Genomic DNA, 26,519 nt, shown 5'->3' with positions numbered 1-26,519 from the left:
CATGGTGCAATACAAGCATTTTCCTTCATTCACTTCTAACCATTTATTGCCGTGTTTTTTTTTAATGAATACACTCAACGCAACAATTCCAAAGGCAAGGTAAAGTGAATTAGTGTTTCTTCTATTTAAATACAACTCACTATTCAGCATTACATTTTTGTCAACTTTTCATAAAACAGAAGCAAGGTTGATTCTATACTGGTACTTGTCCAAGGATCTCAGAAGTTCCTCACGTTCCAATTCCTCCCATAGAATCAGCATTAAAACTGAGATCTGAAAGAATTTCTTCCTGGCCCTCGTGTTCAAACTGACTCCACGAAATGTTATTTACCTGTGTAGGAAAAAAACAAGAGTTTTACTCCAAGGTTTCTGCAAACTACAAAAGCATTAGCCATTGAGAAATTATGTTCAAGATTAAATTGTATTTGGTTCCATCAAAGCCTACACGTATTTCCTGAAAATAACAGAATCAGTTCTCAGATCTGCTCTGCTCAGATCTGCTCTGACATTCAACATACAGTGCCCTCCATAATGTTTGGGACAAAGACCCATCATTTATTTATTTGCCTCTCTACTCCACAATTTGAGATTTGTAATAGAAAAAGTCACATGTGGTTAAAGTGCACATTGTCAAATTTTAATAATCTACTCATTATTAATCATTTTTATACATTTTGGTTTCACCATGTAGAAAATCACAGTTGTGTTTATACATAGTCCTCCCATTTCACTGCCTTCATAATGCAGGTATAAGAGAGCTCTCAGAAGCTAGTCTTTCCTCCAGTCTTTCCATCACCTTTGGAAACTTTTATTACTCTTTATCAACATGAGGACCAAAGTTGTGCCAATCAAAGTCAAAGAAGCCATTATGAGACTGAGAAACAAGAATAAAACTGTTAGAGACATCAGCCAAACCTTAGGCTTACCAAAATCAACTGTTTGATTAAGAAGAAAGGGTGCACTGGTGAGCTTACTAATCGCAGAGGGACTGGCAGGCCATGGAAGACCTCCACAGCTGATGACAGAACAAATCTCTCATAAAGAAAACCCCCTAAACACCTGTTCGACAGATCAGAAACACTCTTCAGGAGTCAGGTATGGATTTGTCAATGACCGCAGTCCGCAGAAGACTTCCTGAACAGAAATACTGAGGTTACACTGCAAGATGCAAACCACTGGTTAGCCGCAAAAATAGGGTGGCCGGGTCAGTTTGCCAAGACGTACTTAAAAGAGTAACCACAGTTTTGGAAAAAGGTTTTGGGGACTGATGAGACGAAGATTAACATACTATTTCAGAGTGATGGCAAGAGCAAAGTATGGAGGAGAGAAGGAGCTGCCCAAGATCCAAAGCATACACCTCATCTGTGAAACATAGTGGTGGGGGTTTTATGGTCTGGGCATGTATGGCTGCTGAAGGTACTGGCTCATTTATCTTCATTGATGATACAACTGCTGATGGCAGTAGCATAATGAATTCTGAAATGTATAGACACATCCTAGGGAAGTGTATAGACACGTCAGGGACAGTATGAAAATTAAAGCGAAGTACAACGTAGCAAAGATGAGTGGGAAGCAAGAGGAATGGGTAATGTTTAAAGAACAACAGAAGATAACCAAAAAGACAATACGGTGAGAAAAAATGAGGTACGAAGGTAAGCTAGTCAAGAATATAAAGCAGGATAGTAAATGCTTCTTTAGGTATGTGAAGAGGAAAAAATTAGTTAAGACCAAAGTTGGACACTTGAAGGCCAAAAAAGGTGAATTTATTATGGGGACCAAGAAAATGGCCGACGAGTTGAACACGTACTTTGGATCTGTCTTCACTCAGGAGGACATAAACAATCTTCCTGATATAGTAGTGGCCAGAGGATCTGGGATGATGGAGGAACTGAAGGAAATCCACATTAGGCAGGAAATGGTGTTGTATAGACTGATGGGACTGAAGGCTGACAAAATCCCCAGGGCCTGATGGTCTACATCCCAGGTACTTAAGGAAGTGGCTCTAGAAATCGTGGATGTATTGGTGATAATTTTCCCTGGTTCTATAGACTCAGGATCAGTTCCTGTGGATTGGAGGGTAGCTAATGTTATCCCACTTTTTAAGAAAGGCGGGAGAGAGAAAATAGGGAATTATAGACTAGTTAGCCTGACATCGGTGGTGGGGAAGATGCTGGAGTCAATTATAAAAGATGAGATAGTCGAACATTTGGATAGCAGTAACAGGATCGGTCCGAGTCAGCATGGATTTACGAAGGGGAAATCATGCTTGACTAATCTTCTGTAATTTTTTGAAGGTGTAACTAGAAAAATGGACAAGGGAAAGCCAGTGGATGTAGTGTACCTGGACTTTCAGAAAGCATTTGATAAGGTCCCTCATAGGAGATTAGTGGGCAAAATTAGGGCACATGGTATTGGGGGTAGGGTGCTGACATGCTTTTGATTGCAACATGCGCCTTAATTTAGTTCAACAAAGAAACTGACAAGTTACTAAAGAAGTGGTTGGCAGACATGAATCAAAGAGTAGGGATTAACGGGTCCGTTTCAGAATGACAGGCAGTGCCAAGTGGGGTACCGCAAGGCTCGGTGCTGGGTCCGCAACTATTTACAATATACATTAATGATTTGGATGAAGGGATTCAAAGTAACATTAGCAAATTTTCAGATGACACAAAGCTGGGTGGCAGTGTGAATTGTGAGGAGGATGCTATGAGAATGCAGGGTGACTTGGACAGGTTGGGGGAGTGGGCAGATGCATGGCAGATGAAGTTTAATGCTGATAAATTATCCACTTTGGTAGCAAAATCAGGAAGGCAGATTACTATCTAAATGGCGTCAAGTTGGGAAAAGGGGAAGTACAACGGGATCAAGAGAGAGCTAGCTAGGGCTCTTAAAAATAGTTGAGTCAGGGGATATGGGGAGAAGGCAGGAACGGAGTACTGATAGGGGATGATCAGCCATGATCACATTCAATGGAGGTGCTGGCTCGAAGGGCCGAATGGCCTACTCCTGCACCTATTGTCTATCTGCTAAAGGTCAAACAACTGCATCAAAACTCATTGGAGGGCAGTTCATTCTACAGCAAGACAATGATCTCAAACATACTGCTAAAGCAACAAAGGAGTTTTTCCAAAGCTAAAAAATTGTCAATTCTTGGGTGGCAAAGTCAATCGCCAGATCTGAACCCAATTGAGCATGCCTTTTATATGCTGAAGAGACAACTGTAGGGGACCAGCCCCCAAAACAAGCATGAGCTAAAGATGGCTGCAATACTGGCACGGCAGAGCATCACCAGAGAAGACCCCCATCAACTGGTGATGTCCATGAATCACAGACTTCAAGCAGTCATTGCATGCAAAGGATATGCAACAAAACATTGAACATGGCTACTTTCATTTACATGACATTGCTGTGTCCCAAACATTATGGTGCCCTGAAATGGGGGGACTATGTATAAACACTGCTGTAATTTCTACATGATGAACCCAAACTGTATAAAAATGGCCTTTATTCAAATCTGTCAATGTGCACTTTAACCACATGTGATTTTTTCTATTACAAATCTCAAATTGAGGAGTACAGAGGCAAATAAATAAATGCTGGGTCTTTGTCTTAAACATTATGGAGGGCACTGTAACCATGGCTGCCTAGATCAAACACCATTTTCCTCCACTATCAACCTATTTCTTAATTCCATAATAGCTTCATTTTGAATACAATTTATTCCATAACTTCAGGCTAGCAGGGCTTGAAATTAGGGGTTGCCCGGGTGCCAATGACCACCCAAAGTGCCACTGGGCAACCTAAATGCTGAGTCATTTTGCCCGGCTTGGCACTGCAGAGACTGGTTTATACCGAAGATAGACACAAAAAACTGAAGTAACTCAGCGGGTCAGACAGCATCCCTGGAGAAAAGAAACGTGACGTTTCCTGTCGGCGACGGCTGTATTGCGGGGCAAAGATATTAGGTGCGGGGTGACGAAAGGTCGGAGCGAATGACGGGTCCCCACAGCACAGCAGCGGCCGCGACAGTGGCACCACCACCTCCTCCTCCCACACCCCGCCCGCCCTGATAGCGGCCGCTGCCTGCAAGTCCGCCAACGGCGCTTTCAAAACAAACCCTCTCACACGCCGAGGCCGGGAGGAGGGAGGGACGGGGAGGCCTCCTTCCGCCGTCTGAAGCAGCTGCACCAAAGATCCTATAGCTATATAGCTGCACCGCCGGCCCCGCACCTTGCTGTTGGCTAATGGAGATGGGGAGGCTGTGGCGAGGAGATCCCAACCGCCACCCCCTTTGGCGGCGGTACTTGGCGGTGGACAGGGACGGCCAAGGCAGCAAGGCGATGTTGTCCAAGAAGCGCTGACCTTCCTTCCTCCCCATTTCCTCTGCCCCATCCCCTCTCTCTCTCTCTTGTACGCCCCCTCCACCCCCCCACATCCTGAGACCCCTCTTCTCCATCCCGCACTGATCCCCATTCCCGCCTCTATTCAGTCCTCACTGACATCCCCTTTGCTCCCCCCCCATCTATTAATCCTGCGCTGATCACCCTATCCACCTCGCATTGATTCTCCTGCCACTCCCCATCCATCCTATACTGGTCCCCCAATTCAAGAAGAATGGGGGGAACATTCTGAAGAAGGATCTTGACCCGAAACGTTGCTATTTCCTTCGCTCTATAGATGCTGCCTCACCATTCTTTGGCACTTTTGTCTACCCCCATTCATCCTGTACTAATCCCCCCCATTCATCCGGTACAGATCCCCCCCATTCATCCCGTACTGATCCCCCCATTCAACACCTATGACACCCCCTGTGCTTTCCCCTCACAATTTTACATACTCCAACCAACATGTACTAATTCACCTGCCTCAATCATTCCATTCTGCACCGATTGCCTTCTCAACCAACCCCCCCCCCACCCCACCCACACGCCATCTATCCACCCCGCACTGATTCACACCCCCCCCCCCCCCCCCCCCCCCCCCCCCCCCGACCCTATTGTGCTGGAAATGTCTTCAGTGCGAACGTTAACTACGTTTGATAACGTAATGCAATCAAATGTGTTTTAATTCCCAATGTTATTATTTGTTTTAGTCCATAAAGATGGATTAATTAAATTGTGAACACGTGAAACATTAAAACCGCAGTGTTCGATTGTTACTGCTACCGTTGACATGTTATTACATGATTCGTTTTAACAGCAAATCAATGGTCTTAATATTGAGTATCAGTACTGTAGTGAGTTTAATGAGCAACATTCACAACTATACGTTGGATTTATCCAGGTTTTATTTCTATGGTCATATACATCACAAATTTGGCCAGGAGATATTTCAGTTGAAATTTTAACGTTAATTCTGAAGTGGGAATGATGGAAACAGCGTTTATCAATAATTTTTTTTAAATCTGGTGTGTACAAACTGGGTATCTTCATTGCTGTTCACAACACTTACATCTAATCTGAATGTTCGGTAATGTGGCGTTTTGACACTTTTAAACATATTACCAAAAGAACATTTGCTGCAGTTATGTCCTTTGGCCATCTCTTGTCAGTTAGTGTAATGTTTAACCTGTCAGATGGGTATAGTCAGTTTTAACAGCAGTTATCATAAAATGCCTTTAGAAATGTCCATGCAACCTGGATATTTTGTTATGGATAAATTATGTGGGAAGCCAGAGTGTTTCTGTGCCAATAACAATAACGACCCATGCTATGGCCATGTCATTTCGGTCCTTCACAGAAAACATGCTTGCATCAATCTGTAGTGTGCATGGTTAAGCATATATGTTACCATGGTCCAGGATTTATTGACCCAGGGTGATCATACGCTGAATAATCCAACCATATTTTTGTTTGGAAGTGGAAAGAACTAATAGAAATTGCATTAATTGCAATGTGTAAAAAGAGTCGAGATACTGTATTATAATGTTGCTGTATGTCATTGAAACACATCATGGTAGGCTGCAAGACCAGCCTCACGCAAGGGAGATACACGTGGCGGCATAATCAGGTACTAAAAAGCCTGGCATCAGCCCTTGAGAACAGGCGGTGTGCGACCAACTCCTTGCCTCCGAGAGCAAGCAACCCCCCCCCCCCTCCTAAGGGCAACAACCTTTGTCCGAGAAGGACAGAAAACATCTAAACATCCTTCCACCAGATCAGAAGAAGGAAACCTATGCAGGGCCCGTGACTGGAGGATGCTGGCGGACATCGGCCGACAACTAGTTTTTCCACCTGAAATTGCTTCCACCAACCTCAGGCCAGACTTGTGGTGTTCTGGTCCCCTTCACAGAAGACGGCCTACATCATAGAGCTCACAGTTCCATGGGAGAACTGTGTTGAGGAGGCCTATGAGCGTAAGAAGCTACGCTACGCAGAGCTTGCAGCAGAGGCAACGCAGCGTGGCTGGAACACCAAAGTCTATCCAGTTGAAGTGGGATGCAGAGGATTTGTTGCATCATCTACCATCAGACTGCTGAAGGAGCTTGGAATCTACGGTCAGGCTCTGCGGAAGACCATAAGATCACTCTCAGAGGCGGCTGAAATAAGCAGCCGGTGGATTTGGCTCAAGCGGAAAGACCCATGCTGGGCCCCAAGTACGTCAGGGTGAATCTTTGGGATGGTTTGACACGGGACACGCGCTGAGGGCTGATCATCCTGCAGCGGGCCGCCCTTGTGGAGGGTGTATAGTGTTAAAAGGCCGAAACACCCAGTGATGCAAGGGTACACTACTGATGATGTGTCCTGTGCCCAACTATCCTGAAGGTTACACAGGCCAAGATATATGTATCACCCCCCCGCCCCCCACCGATGTTGAGCGTCTACCACTCTCAACAATCAACGGATGTCGTGAAATGCTCCCCACCTATTGGCACAAGGGACTTTTAACATCTAGTCCTGTGTATTTGATTCTCATGTCTTGATTGGTGAATATGTTTCATTTGTGACTTTATTTGAAGCGGAAATAATATGTGAATGCTTCATTGAGCATAATTCCGACTGGTAACTACGCACTTCGTCCGAGCACATTATCGCACGCGTCATGCAAACCGTCTTAAATGACCACCTAAACTGTCATTTGGCAACCTAAAAAGCTGCCAAGGTTGCCCGGCTGGCAACAGGGAAAAAAAAAGCCCTGTATCTCCTCATTTAATTTCTTATTTTGGAACTGTGATTGAATAGTTCTAGATGGCCTAAAAGAAATATCATTCCCACTTCCACTCCGTCAAATTATAAGAGGTTTGTACATTCCACCCTGGACTTTAGAGATATAGCATGGAAACAGGCCCTTCGGCCCACCAGCAATCACGCCTGTACATAAGCGCTATCCTACCCACTAGGGAAAATTTACTATTTTTACCGACGCCAATTAACCTGCAAACCTGTACGTCTATGGAGTGTGGCAGGAAACCAGATCACCCGGAGAAAACCCACGCGGTCACAGGGAGGACGTACAAACACCATAAAGACAGCTCCCATAGTCAGTATCAAACCCTGGTTTCTGGCGCTGTGGCAGCAACTCTACTGCTGCGTTACTTGCCTCCAATTAGATAATTTTTCTAAATTCTCGAGAACAGAAGTCCAGCCTCTTCAGTTTCTTTTCATATGACAGACCAACCACTCCAGAAAGCAGACTAGTGAATCTTCACTGCTCTCCTAGTACAAGGTGATTTGTTTTTAGGCAAACAGACTAAAACAGCACATAATAATTCAGGTGTGTCCTCACCAAGCCCCATATATAATAGCAAAATTGCGTTATAGGATTCATTATTCTAAAAAGCTAAATGGTTCATAACAAGAGGATTTCAGTATAGTAGAGAGGTTCTTCTGCAGATGTATAGGGCTCTGGTAAGACCTCATCTAGAGTATTGTGTACAGTTTTGGTCTCCTAATTTGTGGAAGGACATCCTTGTGATAGAGGCAGTGCAGCGTAGGTTCACGAGATTAATCACTGGGATGGCGGGACTGTCATATGAGGAAAGATTGAAAAGACTAGGCTTGCATTCACTGGAGTTTAGAAGGATGAGGGGGGATTATAGAAACATATAAAATTAGAAAAGGACTAGACTAGCTAGGTGCAGGAAAAATGTTCCCAATGTTGGGCGAGTTCAGAACCAGGGGCCACAGTCTTAGAATACAGAGGAAGCCATTTAAGACTGAGGTGAGAAAAAACTTTTTTACCTAGAGTTGTGAATTTGTGGAATTCCCTGCCACAGAGGGCAGTGGAGGCCAAATCACTGGATGGATTTAAGAGAGAGTTAGATAGAGCTCTCGGGGCTAGTGGAATCAAGGGATATGGGGAGAAGGCAGGCACGGGTTATTGATTGGGGACAATCAGCCATGATCGCAATGAATGGCGGTGCTGGCTCAAAGGGCCGAATGGCCTCCTCCTGCACCTATTTTCTATGTTTCTATGTTGTAATATTTTAATGAAACTATGCAATTGGATCAAAGAAATCTTCGTTCCTATTGCGAATAAGGCTTCTGCATATTGATATACCTAATGATTATACCTGCAATTGTGTCTGAAGCTCCTCCTCTGTGAAGTGGTCCACTTCATCCTGTTCTGAGCTCCACTGTAGAGAAACCTTCCCATTTCCTGAAAGGGGGAGACAAACAAAGTAAATATTCATCACCTAATTCCTCACAAATTGCATATTTAATTGTCAATGATATTAATTATTCAGAAGGTCAGTTATCAAAGGCCTAGATTTTTTAAATAAAAATAGGAATTGAATGGAGCTGAGTGTAGATGCTGGAAGTGGGAGTTCTCACGTCTTTAGTGGTCTTGTCAGAACCCATACATGGCGCTTGAAAATGGCAGACACCACGGGGGTGGAATGTAGTGGAATCCCAGAATATCAGTCCTTTAGTTTAGTTTCTATATCATTTGACATAAGGTCTGCGATTAATTGCATCCCTTTCAAGCAAGGCACATTAACTTTCTTTGTCTGCGCTTGGTGTTTCTGAGGCAACTCAATGCAACCTTACCATTTGTTACATAAGGCACAATAACAAGAACTGGTAAGCCACAGAAAAAACGGTAGTTTAGTTTAGTTATACGGTGCAGAAACCGGCCCTTCGGCCCACCGAGTCCGCACTGACCAGCGATCCCCACAAACTAACACTATCCTACATACACTAAGGACAATTTTACAATTTTACCAAAGCCAATTAACTTACAAACCTATACGTCTTTGGAACGTGGGAGGAAACTGGATCTCCCAGAGACAACACCGCAGATCACGGGGAGAACGTATAAACTCCATACGGACAGCACCCGTAGTCAGGATCAAACCCGGGTCTCTGGTGCTGTAAGGTAGAAATTCAACCGCCAAATTATTTTTGGAATTACCGTTGAATTTATGCTAGCCTCAATTGTCTAGAATAACTGTTGAAGCAAAGACCTGGATGAATGGTCCGCTTTCGATTCATATCACTGTAGAGTTAATGTAAACTCTGCTTTGGCTGTCAAGTCTGGGTTAATTTAGAGCCTTACCCAGGACAACAAGAACCACCTTCTGGAATGCATCTGATAAAGCTTTCTGCATTGCAGACTTTTGTGTTCTTCCAAGTAATAGTGCATAATTCAGTGGATCTACAATAGATAAAAGTTTTCATAGATCAGTAGTAGTATGTTGCTGCAAACACACACACGATAAAATGAAACAGATTCAATAAACTTAAAAGTCTCATAGCCAATAAATGACTTCAAATCTTGATACATTTAAGGAAGACCTATGTCCCATCCCTCCTTCTCTCTGCTCCCATGTGGTAAAACATACAGAAGCTTAAAAGAACAGGTTCTTTCTCTCTGTTTTCAGGTTTCTGAACGGTCCTTCAATAGGCTAGGGTGCTGTTTGATTACCTCCACCCCTTTGTGAACATTGCACTTGGTCAATGGAACTAATGCTTAGTTTAGTTTTAGTTTAGAGATACAGTGCGGAAATAGGCCCTTCGGCCCACCGAGTCCATACCGACCAGCAATTCCCGTCCACCAGCACCATCCTACACACATTAGAGACAATTTACATTTACACCAAGCCAATTAACCTACAAACCTGTACATCTTTGGATTGTGGGATGAAACCAAAGTTCTCAGAGAAAACCCATGCAGGTCACAGGGAGAACGTGAAAACTACATACAGACAGTACCTGTAGTCAAGATCGAACCCGGGTCTCAGGCGCTATGAGGCAGTAGCTCTACCACTATGCCACCATGTGGCTCATGTGCTACAATGCTGAGAACTATATTCTACACTTTGTATCTTTCCCTTTGCACTATCTATTGTACTTGAGTATAACTTGTTGGTATTTATGTATGGTTTATCTGATCTGTTTGGATAACATAGAAAAGAGATGCAGGAGTAGGCCATTTGGCCCTTCAAGCCAGCACTGCCATTCAATATGATCATGGCTGATCATCCAAATAGCCGTTCTGGCTATTTCCCCATATCCCTTGATTCCCTTAGCCCTAAGAGCTAAAACTCGCTTGAAAACATCCAGTGGATTGGCCTCCACTGCCTTGTGTGGCAGAGAATTCCACAACTCTCTGGGTGAAAAGGTTTTTCCTGATCTCAGTCCTAAATGGCCTACTCCTTATTCTTAAATTGTGACCCCTGGTTCTGGACTCACCCAACATCAGGAACATTTTTCCTACATCTACCCTGTCCAATCCTCTAAGAAGTGTATATGTTACTTTAAGATCCCCTCTCATCCATCTAAATTCCAGCGAATACAAGCCCTGTCGACCCATTCTTTCATCATATGTCAGTCCCGCCATCCCGGGAATCAACCTGGCGAACCTATGCTGCACTCCCTCAATAGCTATAATGTCCTTCCTCAAATTAGGAGACCAAAAATTGCACACAATACTCCAGGTGCGGTCTCACCAGGGCCCTGTACAACTGCAGTAGGATCTCCTTGCTCCTAAACTCAAATTCTAACATGCAAAACAAAGCTTTTCACTGTACCTCAGTAAACGCGACAATAATAAACCCAAATCTAAACACTTTACAGAAGAAGATCCCATCAGCAGCAACTAAAAGCAGATGCAGAAAATATATATATTTTTAAACTGTTTGTCCTGATGCTATGGTTGAGGAAAACATTTTCAAATGGAACCAGCCATTTATTCTTTGAAAGTGTGCAATGTTTAGGTAGGGAGGCTCTCCTGAACTTCTCATCTACAACACAGTATCTCTCACGTGGTGGAGTAATTGATTACGCCATCAGTTACTGCAATTGAACCCAGTCAGAGTGAACCAAATGCCTGATTTAGCCCAGTACTGAACGTCAATCTTGCAGTTGCAATAACTTTGGTAGAATCAAAGCAACAGACCTGTGCGGTTAATATGGCGAGACCAAGTGCAGGCTCGGCGATCGCTTCGCTGAACACCTCCGCTCAGTCTGTGTTAACCAACCTGATCGCCCAGTCGCTCAGCACTTCAACTCCCCCTCCCATTCCCAATCTGACCTTTCTGTCCTGGGCCTCCTCCATTGCCAGATTGAGGCCCAGCGCAAATTGGAGGAACAGCACCTCATATTCCGCTTGGGTAGTTTACACCCCAGCAATATGAACATTGACTTCTATAGTTTTAGATAGCCCTTGCTTCCTCCCTTCTTCCCCTCCCCCTTCCCAGTTCTCCCAGGTCCTACTGTCTCCGCCTACTTCCTTTCTCCCCCCCTCCCCCTAAACCCACAACATCAATCTGAAGAAGGGACTCGACCCAAAACGTCACCTATTCCTCCAATCCATAGATACTGTCTCACCCGCTGAGTTTTTCCAGCATTTTTGGTCTACCTAAGTTAATATGGATGGCTAGCGAGTCTGATAGAGGAGTTTCATATTGTTATCGATATGGTCCGCTTTAATTAACCCAATTACAAACTTGGGAGAACAGTCTTTCCCCATCTAAGTCCCCATCAAAACCCCTCAATTTACATCCTACTGTAAAAATAACCCAATTTAACATACGAGAGAACTACGTTTTGGTCTTTATTTCACCTTTATTAAAACAAAGGTTTTCTAGTGTTCAATATTGAAGACTGATATTTATCGTGTTTACTATTGTTCGTTTTGCATTAAACAGAGCACATAGTTTTTTTTTTCAGGTCTAATACCATCATTACCATATGAAAGCAAATACAACATTAACCTTTAAAGAATTTGGTGTTAATAATTAACTGGTGGTTACAAAAACAATATCGGTACTGAGTTGTCTCAGCTAGTTGTACACTTGGCCATGCTTAGACCATGTTCCCAAGAGCACTTCAAGGTAGATGCTCCTGCAGAGTGCATTTGCATGGCTGCATAGCTGAAGTTGTTGTCCTTTCAGGCACATGTTAAAGATTTTCGGTACATTGAAACATAGAAACATAGAAAATAGGTGCAGCACCGCCATTCAAGTCAAGTCAAGGCCATTTGGCCCGTTGAGCCAGCACCGCCATTCATTGTGATCATGGCTGCTGGTCCCCAATCAATAACCCATGTCTGCCTTCTACCCATATCCCTTGATTCCACTCGCCCCTAGAGCTCTATCTAACTCTCTCTTAAATCCATCCAGTGATTTGGCCTCCACTGCCCTCTGGGGCAGGGAATTCCACAAATTCACAACTCTCTGGGTGAAAAAGTTTTTACTCACAATGAGAAAATGGCCTCCCCTTTACTCTATGGCCTCCCCTTTATTCTAAGACTGTGGCCCCTGGTTCTGGACTCGCTAAACATTGAGAACCTTTTTTCCTGCATCTAGCTTGTCCATTCCTTTTATAATTTTATATGTTTCTATAAGAACCCCCTCATCCTTCTAAACTCCAATTAATACAAGCCTTGTCCCAATAATCAGATATCCCCTTTTTTCAAGCTCTTTCGAGGTACTAGACAGGCTGTCCTTTAAGTCCTTTATTGTTTTTGTTACCTTTCGCTATTTGGAACCTTTGGAATAACCATAACCGCTATTACAGGGAAACAGGCCATCTCCCCTACAAATATTTTTGGTTCCCCTTGTCCCACGTGCCTGCACTCATACCATAGACATTCCCTTCTCATCCATAACTATCCAATTTATTTTAAATGATACCGATCCACCACCTGGGTCCACATTATTTATTCCCCCTCTATTACCCCTAAACAATAAGACACATAAGCTATCTCTTTATGCAGATGACATGTTATTATTTATCTCTAACCCAGAGAAATCTATTCCTGCAATAGTAGCATTACTAAATCAATTTAGTCCTTTTCTGGTTATAAACTAAATCTTAGTAAGAGTGAGCTTTTTCCATTAAACAATCAAATTTTGAATTATGGACAGTTTCCATTTAGATTGACTACCGACTGTTTTACTTATTTAGGCATTAACATTACCAAGAAACACAAGGATCTATTTAAAGCCAATATTACGCCCCTAATTGACCACCAGACATCAGTTTACTAAATGGTCACCAATGTCCTTATCTTTAATTGGCCGAATCTATGCTATTAAAATGTTTATCCTACCTAAATATTTGTATTTATTTCAGACGATACCAATTTTAATTGCTAAATCTTTCTTTGATATTATTGACTCAAAAATTTCTTCATATATATGGCAAAATAAATATCCCAGACTAAGTACAAAATACTTACAGAAATTAAAAAAAAACGGTGGTTTGGCACTGCCGAACCTTAGATTTTACTATTGGGCAGTTAATGGTCGCTATTTAACGTTTGGACAAAACGTTTAGAAGATACCCAATGCCCAGGATGGATAAGTCTTGAACGTGATTCTATGCAAGGGTTATCATTGGCTTCTATTCTAGGGGCCTCGTTACCTTTCACAATTATGAGATTGAATAAATATACGATTAACCCAATAATAAGACATACATTCCGAATATGGTTTCAATTTCGTAAGTTTTTTGGATTGAATGATTTTATCTTATCGAGCCCTATCATATCTAACTTTTTCTTCCAACCTTCTAGTACTGATCAAGACTTTCTGTTATGGAGGAGGAAGGGATTAGCAGCTCTTCGTGATTTGTATTTGGATGGTTGTTTTATGTCTTTTGAACAACTCTCCAATAAATATAATCTACCTAAATCACATTTCTTTAGATGTTTACAAATTAGACATCTTTTAAAGGCTACTCTACCTTCTTTTCCATTACCACATCAAACCGAAATCTTGGAAAGAAAATTACATTTGAACCCTTATCAGAAAGGTTTAATAACTACTAATTATGAGTTGATTTTGAAATTACAAATAGATACATTTGGTAAAATTAAGAATGATTGGGAAGGAGAACTTCAAATTTTTCTACCTATAGAGAAATGGGAGGGGATTCTTCAATTAGTTAATACTTCTTCAATGTGTGCAAGACACGCTCTGATACAATTCAAGGTGGTTCACAGAGCTCATATGTCAAAAGATAAGTTAGCTCATTTTTATGACCATATAAATCCTACCTGTGACAGATGTAATTCTGAAGTGGCCTCACTGACTCACATGTTTTGGTCTAGCCCACTTTTGGAAAAATATTGGAAATCAATTTTTGATACTATTTCTGTAGTTTTAGTTATTGATTTACAACCTCATCCTATTACTGCAATTTTTGGGGCTACCAATGTTAGATTCTATTCATCTGTCCCGTTCCGCCCATCGGCTGATTGCTTTTACTACATTAATTGCCAGAAGATCCATTTTATTTAAATGGAAAGACACTAATCCTCCTACCACACTCCATTGGTACTCTGAAACGATATCATGTTTAAACTAAGAAAAAATTAGGAGTGACATTGTTGAACCCTTGGTTAAATTTGATAGGACTTGGGAAAGCTTTATTCAACATTTTCACACGACATAAATTGTCCCCTCTCCAACCGTTATAATAAATTTTTTACCTTTATACAGTGGAACGGACTTGAAGACAAACAGGCTTAAATTGGTGAAATTCTTTGCAGCCCAGATTTTGTTTTGCTTTTTTTTTTCTAGTTTGGGGGGTTTTATTTTTCTCCTTTTTCTCTCTTTTTCTTTTTTTCTTCTTGTTTTTATATAGACAAATTTTCTTTTGAACACTTAACTATATTTACATAGAGACCGGGAGGTCTACACCCAATGTGGATTTTGACACTGTACTCATACTTAGGTTATACTTGTTATCAATGTAATCCTGAACCCAATGTATCAATTTCACTGTTACGTTTATCATTATCCTGCACTATTTTTGATATATTTTTTTGTTTTGTTTTTGAAAAAAAATTAATAAAAAGATTTAAAAAGAATACAAGCCAAGTCTTTTCAATCTTTCCTCCTGTGACAGTCCCACCATCCCAGGGATCAATCTCGTGAGCCTATGCTGCACAGCCTCAGGAGCAGACAGTTCACTAGTAATCATTACTAGAGTATCTACAGATGCTCGTTTACAGGACAAAGTGCAAAAGTAACTCAGTAAGTCAGGCAGCATCTCTGGAAGTCTGAAGGTGTGTCTCGACCCAAAACATCACCTTTCTACGTCTTCTAGAGATGCTGCCTGGCCAACTGTCAGTCCTCCAGCACTATGTTTTTTTAAAATTGATGAACACTACTTCTTTAAAACAGTTTGATGGTGTTGGTCAAAGTATTTACTCACATTAAGAGGAATTGATCTGAAATACTGAAATGTTACAAAAAATCTTTCCAATTCAAAGCCAGCCGTTTCTTACCTGTGGCATCCTGGGTTTCAAGTACCTCAGAAACCCCAATACCTCTGCAACACATGTCGTAATTTTTGAATTTAATTTCCATAATACAAAGATATTTTATGCTCTTCCTCTCTGACTGCTCCATTTCTTGAGCGCTTTCTTCACATCCATCTGTACCAGAAATCTTCTGCAGCTGTAAATTAGAAGAATTACAACAACGAAGAACTACAACAGGACAGACCCCCACACTATCAGACCTATGAATCATTCCTCGTAAACATTCAAAGTGCATCATAAAATTCCTTTTATAAGACTGTGTGTTTAAGAAGGAACTGCAGATGCTGGAACAATTGAAGGAAGACAAAAATGCTGGAGAAACTCAGTGGGTGAGGCAGCATCTATGGAGCGAAGGAAACTTACAGGACCGTGGTACACCGAAGTTTACTTCCATTACTGACAGTTGCAGCAGAACAATTAGTTCCTAAGGGGGTACATCGCCATGACTAGTAAGTGAAGGATCAAATATTGATAGAGGATGGAGCTGGGAAGTAATCCGGCTTCACGGGAGCTAAATGTTCTTGTTAAATTAGGAAAAGACTAAAATCATGGACAAGTTTAAATAGTCGATGCTATAATCATTACATTTTTATTTACATCTAGACTGTGGGACCCATTGGGTCCCATTCTCACACGGGAGGCCTGGTCCCCTAACGCAATATTCCACCTCTCCAACAACTCCAATATTCAATCACTCACGCATAGCCCCCAAATGCGCAGACACGGCTGACAGGTTCCCGCTGTGATGCGAATGATCCCCCCTCCTCCCCTCATCCACCCCCCCACCCCCCCCCCCCCCCCCCCCCCCCATGCACTCACTCCATCCTCCCTCAACCACTCGTCGAGCTCTCCGGCGGTGCAGCCATTCCTGCTCATTGGGTTCCCATTGTGACGTAGAACACGCAGGTATTACTGCGCAGGCGCAGCTGACGAGCACGGCAAGTGGAAAAGGGATTTATTAAAGCTTAAAGGTAAATAACTCTTGAAATATAACAATTTAAACGTTAAAGAGGAGATTTATTCAGTCCATTCTTTCTTGTTGCATCTCTTGCTGCATTCTGCAGCCGGGGAGGGGGTCAGCTTCTAGGGGGGTGGTGGGGGAGCGTACTGCAGCCTGGGGAGGGGCACGGGGTAGTATGGATGTTGTGGGCCGAATGGACGTTTCCAGTGGGCTGGTATGGACATTGTGGGCCAAATGGATTCTTGGGCTAGTCCTGCAGCTGGGGACAGGGACGCTTCAGGTGGGGGCCGGAGGGAGCGTTCTGTAGCCAAGGGAGGGGGACAACTTCAGGCAGGAGCCGGTGGGGGGGGGGGGGGGGGGGGGGGGTAAGCGCTGCCATGGCCAGCCATTGGGGGGAGGGGGATGGGGGGGTGGGGCGGGGGTGGGAGGCAGTCTAACAGTCTGTAAACACAGTATTCAGATAATATAAGAAACATTAAAAATGTTCAATAAAGTGAAAACCCAAGATTGGTACGAAACAAAAGCCCGAAGGTCCTAGTGCAACTAAAACAGTTCATAATTCATAATAGAATTCATAATTAAAGATTTCAGAAAAAAATTAAAGACAATTCAGTTCATAAATCCATCAGCAGTGACAAAGAGAGACACCAAGTTAGTTTTAAGTTGCAGAAACTGTGAGAAAGGTACTGGTACTAACAAGGGAGGGGCAGGATGCTGCTGCTTTCCGATGATAAAGCCATCTGGCTGATAGATTAATGAGGGTGTTGAGCAAAAGAGGCAAACACTAAATGGACATGTGAAAACTATGACATGTAAATCTAAGAAATACCGAGTCCATTAGACTGCACCAGTGGGGAGAAAAGTTGCCAACATTTGCAGAGGGCATCAAAGATATATATCTAGGTGGAAAGGGAAAGGATCAGTGGGAAAGGATAGAATTAAGGTAGAAAGAAATGTGTTTAGAGATACAAGAGCACTGAAAAAATGGGACTGCCTATAGACTCCTGCTTGTAGATCTTGTGCAGAGATAGAAGTGGATGTACTGGGTAGGGACACTAAAGCTGTGGATTGTGGAGGAAAGAGCTCGCTAGGAAGAGGTTTGAGGCTGTTTGGGAGATAATAGCCTGCTCGGTGTTTAGGTCACAGTCAAGAAGGAGAAACAAGAAAGTGTCCAGACCTAATGCTTGGCTTATGTGAAATAGAGATAAAAGTTCACCAAACCAAAACAGCTTCACATTTGTCAGGAGGTTAATGAGATTTTCATGCTATGAATTTCAGAAAACCAATGGAATTTGGCAAGTATGAAATAACTCGAGCAGAACATGGTCCTGGTGAAGACTCAAGCGCAGTGTTCTGAAAGGCTTGCAGTTTGTAACAAATGTGGATGAAGCAAAACAGCAATCCAGGCATGAAGAAATACTGGGTTTCAGGAGTTGAATCAGCAGGAATTTTAGACATGAAATAAAGCAACTCCAGTGAATAATGATCAAAGGATAAGGTAGAAGAGAAATGAAGCTTGGAGCCGAGGGAATGCAAAACAAAACATACTCCTGCAATGCTCAACACTAACTTTTGAAAGGCAGTTAAAAACAGAAATAGTTACTGGTGAACTAAATGCTAATAACTATTGCAGTAGTATGTAAGTGTTTTCATCTTTTATATCACTAAAACCAGAAATGAGAACTCATTTCAGTCCTACTGCTGACTGAATAGGGACAAGTGGTTTTAGCATACATTGAGAAGGCAACCACCCTTCTGAATAATATCAAAAGAACCACAAATTCCACCCCCAATCATATGTGACAAGATTAATGTGGTGCAAGGAACAATGAGTGATGTGAATGATAAAAGTGAGGAACGCTAAGGACAAGCACTTCATAAAGAACTACAAATATGTTTTCCATGTAATAATTTGCCAATTAGTATCAATATGTCAGCTATCCACATTAATCATTTAACAGGCTAGACTTGTCCCGTTTGATGGCTGATTGGGCATTCCCGTTTAATGGGCAACGGGGAAAGGCTTCAGTGTTGATCACACCATGCACAACGGAAGATGATGGTGGTCGCTGGAAGACAATAACGTCATAGCTAGAACATCACTAGAGGAGTTCCTCATGACAGAGTCCTAGCCCAACCATCCTCAGTTGCTTCATCATCTATCATAAGGACAAAAATGGAGTTGTTCACAAAATGCTCAACTCCATTCACAACTCCTCAGCAAATGAAGCAGCCCATGGCTGCAAGTAGCAATACCTAGTCAACATTTGTGCATAGGCTGATAAATGGCAAGTGATATTTGTGCCACGAAAATGCCTGCATTGACCATCTCATTACAGTAAGAGAGTAACCACTGACCCTCTCACTTTAATAGCAATGCACTGCCAATTTCCTCACCGTCAACCTCTGGGAGTCACCATTGACCAGGAAACTCATCTAGATCTACCATGTGGATGAAGTGGCTACAAGAGCAGAACAGAGGTTATGCTTCCTGTAGCTAGTGACTCACCTCCTGATATCCAAACGATTTTCCTTCAGCAACATGTCATGAATGTCTAAGGAATGGTTTCCATCTACCTGGATGAGTCCAATGCAATAATTCAAGCAGTCGGTTGGAACATTATCCCATCTACATCTGGTGCAGCAGCTTGCAGTGTGCGCTGTTTTCAGAATGCACAGCAGTTCCTCATCCAGGCTACTGTGGCATTCCCACCAAACCAGAGAACTCTACCACCAAGAATGACATGGTCAGCACGCAAATTCCCTTCCAGATTGCACATCAACCCAACTTGGAAACCCGACTGTAAATCTTGAAACTCCCAACCAAGCAGCATGGCCAGAACAGCTTCACCAGAATGACTGCACTGGTTCCACAAGGTGCTCAACATCAACTTTTGAAAGGTGGTTAGAAATTGAGCATAATACTGGTCTTGCCTGTGATACTCAAATTCTGAAAATTAATATACAAACAAATTCATAGAGTGCACTGATCTGGAGTGCTCTTTTGCTACCTACAAGTTATGGAATAAGTTATATATTATTCTACATTGCTCAGAATATCCATTGTGCTTACCCCAATTATGTGACTGGACCATCCGTTGAAACCAAGGTAGTAATTAGCCAATTCCTGACATTTGATGCTATTTAAAGATAGTTGGTGGTCTTGAAATTCCTTCCAGAATCGCTGCTTTGTGCACATCCGAACCTGTAAAAAAACTAAATTAACTGAATTACCATTACATTAGCAGTTCCTGGAAGCGATTTTTTATCGTGACAAAACATATTGCACAGTATATTTGAAAAGATTGTTCAAAGAAAAAACTCATGACTGAACTGCAATAACTTATCCCAGGTCACTGCAAATGTAAAAATGACCAATTTCAACATCTTTAGAATGCTTTCATGAATTTACATGCTGGAATGGTAAATAACTTTACAATTAGGATCAAATTGCACTTTATTCACTGGATCTTTCATTGGCAAAACTCAACTCTTCATTATCTAACAAAATGTAGTTGCATGCATTTATTGAGATGTGTCTTTTTACAATACTGCACACAAAAATGTGACTAAGGGGGACAAATTTCAAATTCCTTGACAAGCACTTTATTGGGTTCATGACTAATGTAGTATCAACAAAATATATAAGAAAAGATAGCATATTGATGGCAAGTTTCTGAAAATGGCATCAGAATACACAAATACATTTTGTGTAACGGTTGTCGCGTGGTGTCCACCAGTGACCTGGTTGGCACAGTGAGTGCACGTATTTCTTATTCCTTTCTATGTTTATCAATACCACATGGAACAATAAAGTTGCAAACACCGTTTCCACTTCATTCACCTGATCATGTAGTAGAATACTGCATCCATCTGAGTGGACACCGCAACGTGCGTTCCACATCATACACACAAACGTACGTTGCGGTGGACACTCAAACGTTTGGTGTCCCAGAGACGAAGAATGTTACATTATTAGCGTAAACCAAACATTTTCACCAATGTGATCTAAATGGTACGTTACTTTATACTTTATGGATTTGAGCTATATCGATGGCCGATGATTCGTCAGAAGGTTTGATTTGGGATGATTTTTTAGTAAGTAAAATGTCTCCGTAATGGTCGCTGTGGAGCTTCCGGAAGTTGACACGAAGGAATGAAGTTAGCGACTTGGTCCGTACGATAGGTAAACAAGAGACAGTGTGTTGCCAAATTGAAGATTGGCTCAGTTTCTTAGTTTTGATGACCAATTTATGTCCAAACATTTTTTTTAATTGATTTTAAAAAGTCGGAAAATATGTCGTAAACGGTCGTTGCGTTCTTGACACCACGGTGTTTTTGATATATTAAATTGGAAAATAAGAAAAAATAATTAACTCGCCCAAAAATCGCTACTTCCATCGAATACCTCGTTGGGTTTTTGAAAAACATTCAGAGGTTTGGAGCCTCCGTGGTTTAACTTAGGGAGGTACCGACCCCAATAACGGTCATTGTGACAATGGATAGCAAGCACAACGGCCGTTACGGGATCTTTGCTAGGCAGAATACCGGACATATTCCTATATTTTTCTTCTGGTATTGAAGATATTTCCCTAGATCATTATCAAAATGTATATGTATGAGGGGCCATATGAAGTTTATTTATGAATTAAATATTCATGACTAAATGTGGCAGTTTTTAATGTCACATTTTTGGTGTCCAAAATGGTTGTAAAACAATGAAAATTTGTCTGGTATGAAATAAGTTTTTGACTTTCGGTCTTGAAGTTATCTAATTTATATCTGTTATTTGTAACGTTTCACAAGATGGGTAGATTTTTGTTAAGAACAGTGTATTGGTGTAAAAAAACTGAATAATAATCTTGTTCCTCAAAATCTCTCCAGTATTGTAAAAATACATAAAAAGGCCTTCAGACCACTGAGTCCATGCTGACCATCAACCATTCATATTAGTTCTGTTATCCCACTTTCTTGTAACGCAATTGATAAAATTCCCTCGTAGTTGGCTGTCCAGAAGATTAAGATGGATAAGATTCACAGTGATTGGATCATATGAATTCAGAATTGACTTACTAATAGAAAACAGAAGTTTGTGGTGGAAGGGTGTTACTCGGACTGGATGTCTACGACCTGTGGAGTTCCACAGGGATCCATGTTTATATACAGTATAAATGACTTGGACGTAAATGTAAATGGGCTGGTTAGTAAGTTTACTGACATCAAGATTGCTGGATTTGTGAACTGTGAGGAAGGCTATCAAAGTATACAGTGGGATATAGATCAGCTACAAAAATGGGCAGAAAAATGGCAGATGGAGTCTAGTTAGGTATTGGTTTTTGGGAAGTAGAATGCGAGGGGAATATATGCAGCTACAGGTGCACAACCTTTTATCCGGTGTTCCAGAAACCGAAAAGCTCCGAAAACCGGCCATTTTTTCCGGATGTCGTCTGCGCACCAAAGCTCGCGTTTGGCGCCAAACCTGACCCAAAACGACCCACGGTCAACCCAGGTCTGTACTACTGTAGCGGCTGCCTCCTCCCTGGAGACCGGGAGACGCTTAAACATCTGTAAATCATTGCTTAAATGTTAGTCAGTTAGTTTGGAGGGCTTTTATGTGAAGGGGGGTGAAGGGGGTAAACTTTAATTCTTAGTCCCCTACCTGGTCGGAGAGGCGGGGAGCGGTCAATGCCTTACCGGGTCGCCGTGCAGTAAGCTCCGCAGCGCTGTGGCCGGTCTGGCCGCGGGCGGCGCCAGTTGTAGCTCCGACCCCGGCAACTCTACCCCTGGCTGCGAGGCGCTCCAAATCCAGCGCGGCCCGTGGCCGGACGCCCCAGCTCCGCGAATGTCGGGAGTCGGCGACGTCGCAGCGCTGGGATGCGGGCAATGCCTTACCGGGTCGCCGTGCGGCAAGCTCCGGAGCGCTGTGGCCGCCGACACACAACATCGCGGAGCGTCGCTGGATTTGGAGCCGCGCAGCCAGGGGTAGAGTTGCCGGGGTCGGAGCTCCAACCGGCGCCGCCCGCGGCCGGACGGAGCCCCCAGCTCCGCGGCTCCAAATCCAGCGACGCTCCGCGAATGTTGGAAGAAGGCGGCCACAGCGCTCCGGAGCTTGCCGCACGGCGACCCGGTAAGGCATTGCCCGCTCCCCGCTGGTATCCCAGCGCTGCGACCAAAGATCCTATAGCGGAGCTCCTCTAGGATCTTTGGCTGCGACGCCGCCGACTCCCGACATTCGCGGAGCTGGGGCGTCCGGCCGCGGGCCGCGCTGGATTTGGAGCGCCTCGCAGCCAGGGGTAGAGTTGCCGGGGTCGGAGCTACAACTGGCGCCGCCCGCGGCCGGATGGAGCCCCCAGCTCCGCGAGGTTGGGAGTCGCCGACCAGGTAGGTAGGGGACTAAGAATTAAAGTTTCCCCCTACACCACCACCACCACATAAAATCCCTCCAAACTAACTGACTAACATTTATGCAATGATTCTCCCGGTCTCCGGGGAGGAGGCAGCTGCTCCAGACTTTTCAAGCCGCCCGCGCTACCTACCTAATCTACGCTAAAAATCTTCCATTCTGAAATCCGAAAATGTCCGAAATCCGACAAGTGTCTGGTCCCAAGGCTTTCGGATAAAAGGTTGTGCACCTGTAGTGGCAAGACCTTAACCAGTATTAATATACAGAAGGATCTTGAAGTTCAGGTCCATAGTTCGCTGAAAGTGGCAACACAGGTAGATAGAGTGGTAAGGAAGGTGTATGGTATGCTAGCCTTCATTGGTCTGGACATTGAGTATAAGAGCCAGGAAGTCAAGATTTTGGTGAGATTATTCTATAGGCCCCCAATAGCAAGCGAGAGAGGAACGGAAATGTAGACGGATTACCAAAATATGCCAGGAAACGTGGTTGTCGTAGTGAGTGATTTTAACTTCCCCAATATTGACTGGCACTTGTTCAGTGCCAAAGCCTTAGATGGGGTTGAATTTATGGGGTGTTTCCAAGAGGGTTTCTTGAAATAATATGCACAACCCGAAAAGGGAACATATTGGTCCTTGTGCCTTGTGTTGGGAATGAGCCTGGCCAGGTGACCAGTGTTATCGAGGAAGAGCTATAACACAATTTCAGGATGGTGATCACAAGTTTTAAGATTGTTTTGAATAGGGAGAAGGCTGGCCTTGCAGGAACGTACTAACTTGGAACAAGCCAAACGCCAGGGAGGGTACACTTGGAGCAATTGTTATTGAGTAAGTCTGCATCTGATATGTGGGAGTTGATTGAAGGCCAGTTGATTGAAGTTCAGAACTGGCATGTTCCAGTGAGGAGCGGGAGGACAAGGATGGTAAAGTAAGGGTGCCTTGGATAACCAGAGGTTATAAATTTAGTCAAATTGAAAAAGGAAGCACATGCAAGATTTGAGAGGATGAAATCAAAGGTTCAAAGGGTATTTTATTGTCCGTGTAACAATTAAGTACAGTGAAACTCGATTTACCAGACAGGGCCTTTGTGGAATATAAAGGAGGAAAAAAATCAAGTGGGTGATTAGAAGGGGCAAAGAGGCCACGGCTAAGGCAAGTTGAATTAAAGAAAACCCCAAAGCTTTTTAAACCTACATTAAAATTAAAAGGGTAACCAGGGAGAAGATAGGACTGCTTAAGGATAAGGGAGAGAATTTGTGCTTGAAGTCTTGGGTTGTAGGGGAGGTACTAAACAAGTACTTTGCATGTGTTTTCACCTTGGAGAAAGACAAGGACATTGACATCAATGTGGGAAATACTAATGTGTAAGGGCAGTTTGAGATTGAGGAGGGGGTGGTTCTGGGATTCTTGAAGAGCATTAGGTGGATAATCCTACATCTTCTATAGTCACATGTAAGCTCGAGGAAGACTGGAGAGTAGCTAATGTTGTTCCTTTATTTAAGAAGGGGAGAGAATCCAGGGAATTATAGGCCGCTGAGCCTCACATCAGTAGTAGGGAAGCTATTGGAGATTATCCATTGGGATAGGATTCACTCCCGTTTGGAAGACAATGGTTTAATGGGAACAGCCAGCATTACTTTGTGCCCAGCAGGTTGTGTCTTACTAACGATCAAGTTTTTTGAGGAGGTGAGGAAAGTGATTGATGAGGTTAGGGGCATGTATGTTGTACACATGGATTTCTGTAATGCATTTGATAAAGTCAGATAAAGAAGATCAAGATGTATGGGATTAACATTGACTTGGTCGTTTGGTGTGTGTGTGTGTGTGTCTAAATATAAATGAGTTGGACATAAACATAGACAGATTGGTTTGTAAGTTTGCAGATGACACCAAGTATTCTTTTGCACTGAGAATGGTAGGTGCCTGAATAACTGCCAGGAGTGGTGGCTTCTATAAGGGTTAAGAGGCTTTTGGATAGGCACAGAGTATAATGTTGTGATTTATGTGCAAGGATATATTAGTTTCATCTGAAGAAGAGTCGCCTACCCTTTTTCGCCAGAGACACTTCCTGACAGCTGAGTTACTCCAGTACTTTGTGTTTATATTTGAGATAAATGTATCTTGGTATCATGGGTAACGGTTCGAGGCTATGTGCAAAACCTTACCTGGTTTACAAAGGTTAATGATGCCAGGATGCACGTTTGAACCACCATGGCGATGGGTAACTACCTGGGAAAGAGCCCTTGTTTCTAGATATGATCAGATATTTCACTCGCATAACACAGGCAAATGCAGGGACACGCTATTGAATGTCTCGGCATTCAACGTGTGTAAGGCCACCAGCCATACAAACCTTCAAAGGAATCTCTTGAAACAAACACTGCTCGTTCGTAGCCGTCTGTGCTCTACTGGCGCTCAGAGCTGAATAATATTTTACCACAGCGTAATACCCCGGCTGAGCCACCACCGCATTCCTGCTCACTCGCAAAAAGTAGACAAGCCCGTGTTCGGAAAACGTGTTGAAAATGCAACTCTGCGGAGAGAGAGAATAGGAGCGGTGACACTGTTGCCCTCTTCTCATTTCGCCCCCTCCCCCGCCCTCGTTCCCCGCTTCACTCACATAAACTGCGGCCTCCGATAGCTTGGGGGGAATGTTACATACAAACAACGTCTTGCTGTTTCCGCTGGGAACTTTAAACTGCACCACCTCTGCCTGCACTGGGCTGCCGGCGGCCGCAGCCAGAGCCATTACCCCAGCCTCCCCTCTCTGTCTCCGTCTCTCTTTTCCTTCCTTCCTTCCTTCCTTCCTTCCTTCCTTCCTTCCTTCTTTCTTTCTTTCTTTCGCTCTTTCTTTTTCTCTCTTTCTCTTTTTTTTCCCCTCTCTCTCTCTCTCTCCTCTTTCTCCTCCCGCTCCTCTCTCTCTCGCTCCAAAGATTATTTGTCTCGCTCTACTCTTCTCTCTCCGGCGGCAGCCTCCACTCGCTTCCTGGTGAACACTGACTCCGGATTGGACGGGCCCAGCCGCCTGCCGCTCTCCATTGGCGGAGCAGGAAGAGCGGCGATAAGGAAGCTTCAGCCATTGGGCGGAGTGGTGGGACAAGGGCGGGATGGAGATTCAATGACAAGCGGGAGGAGAGGGAGGGGGAGGGAAGGGAGAAGCAAAGATACAAAGGTCTTTGGGGAGGAGATAGGGAAGGGAGGAAAGAGGCATAGAAGTGAGGAAGGAGGGATGGAAGTGAAGAGGGAGGGATGGAAGTGAGGAGGGAAGTGAGGAGGGAGGGATGGAAGTGAGGAGGGAGGGATGGAAGTGAGGAGGGATGGAAGAAAAAAAGGGGGCCCATTCCAGGTGTGGCAATGGATTTTCTTTCTTTTAGAAACATAGAAAGTAGGTGCAGGAGTAGTCCTTTCGGCCCTTCGAGCCAGCATCCCCATTCAATATGAT

General features: G+C 43.3%; 1 protein-coding gene across 1 annotated transcript; it reads right to left on the bottom strand.

The window, feature by feature from the left end:
* rdm1 (RAD52 motif containing 1) lies at positions 1-26,050 on the bottom strand. Its single transcript, XM_055657361.1, has 7 exons — positions 25,698-26,050; positions 25,431-25,610; positions 19,752-19,883; positions 15,682-15,853; positions 9,499-9,597; positions 8,513-8,598; positions 1-331 (listed from the first exon to the last, which is right to left on the bottom strand). Exons 1-7 carry the CDS (start codon positions 25,824-25,826, stop codon positions 230-232), a joined length of 900 nt encoding a protein of 299 aa, XP_055513336.1. The 5' UTR covers positions 25,827-26,050; the 3' UTR covers positions 1-229.
* Positions 26,051-26,519: the final 469 nt, after the last annotated feature.

This window comes from Leucoraja erinacea, chromosome 27 (genome assembly GCF_028641065.1).
Source record: "Leucoraja erinacea ecotype New England chromosome 27, Leri_hhj_1, whole genome shotgun sequence".
Lineage (NCBI taxonomy): Eukaryota > Metazoa > Chordata > Chondrichthyes > Rajiformes > Rajidae > Leucoraja > Leucoraja erinaceus.
Note: the sequence above shows the minus strand (reverse complement) of the source record. Positions and strands in the feature narration are given on the sequence as shown.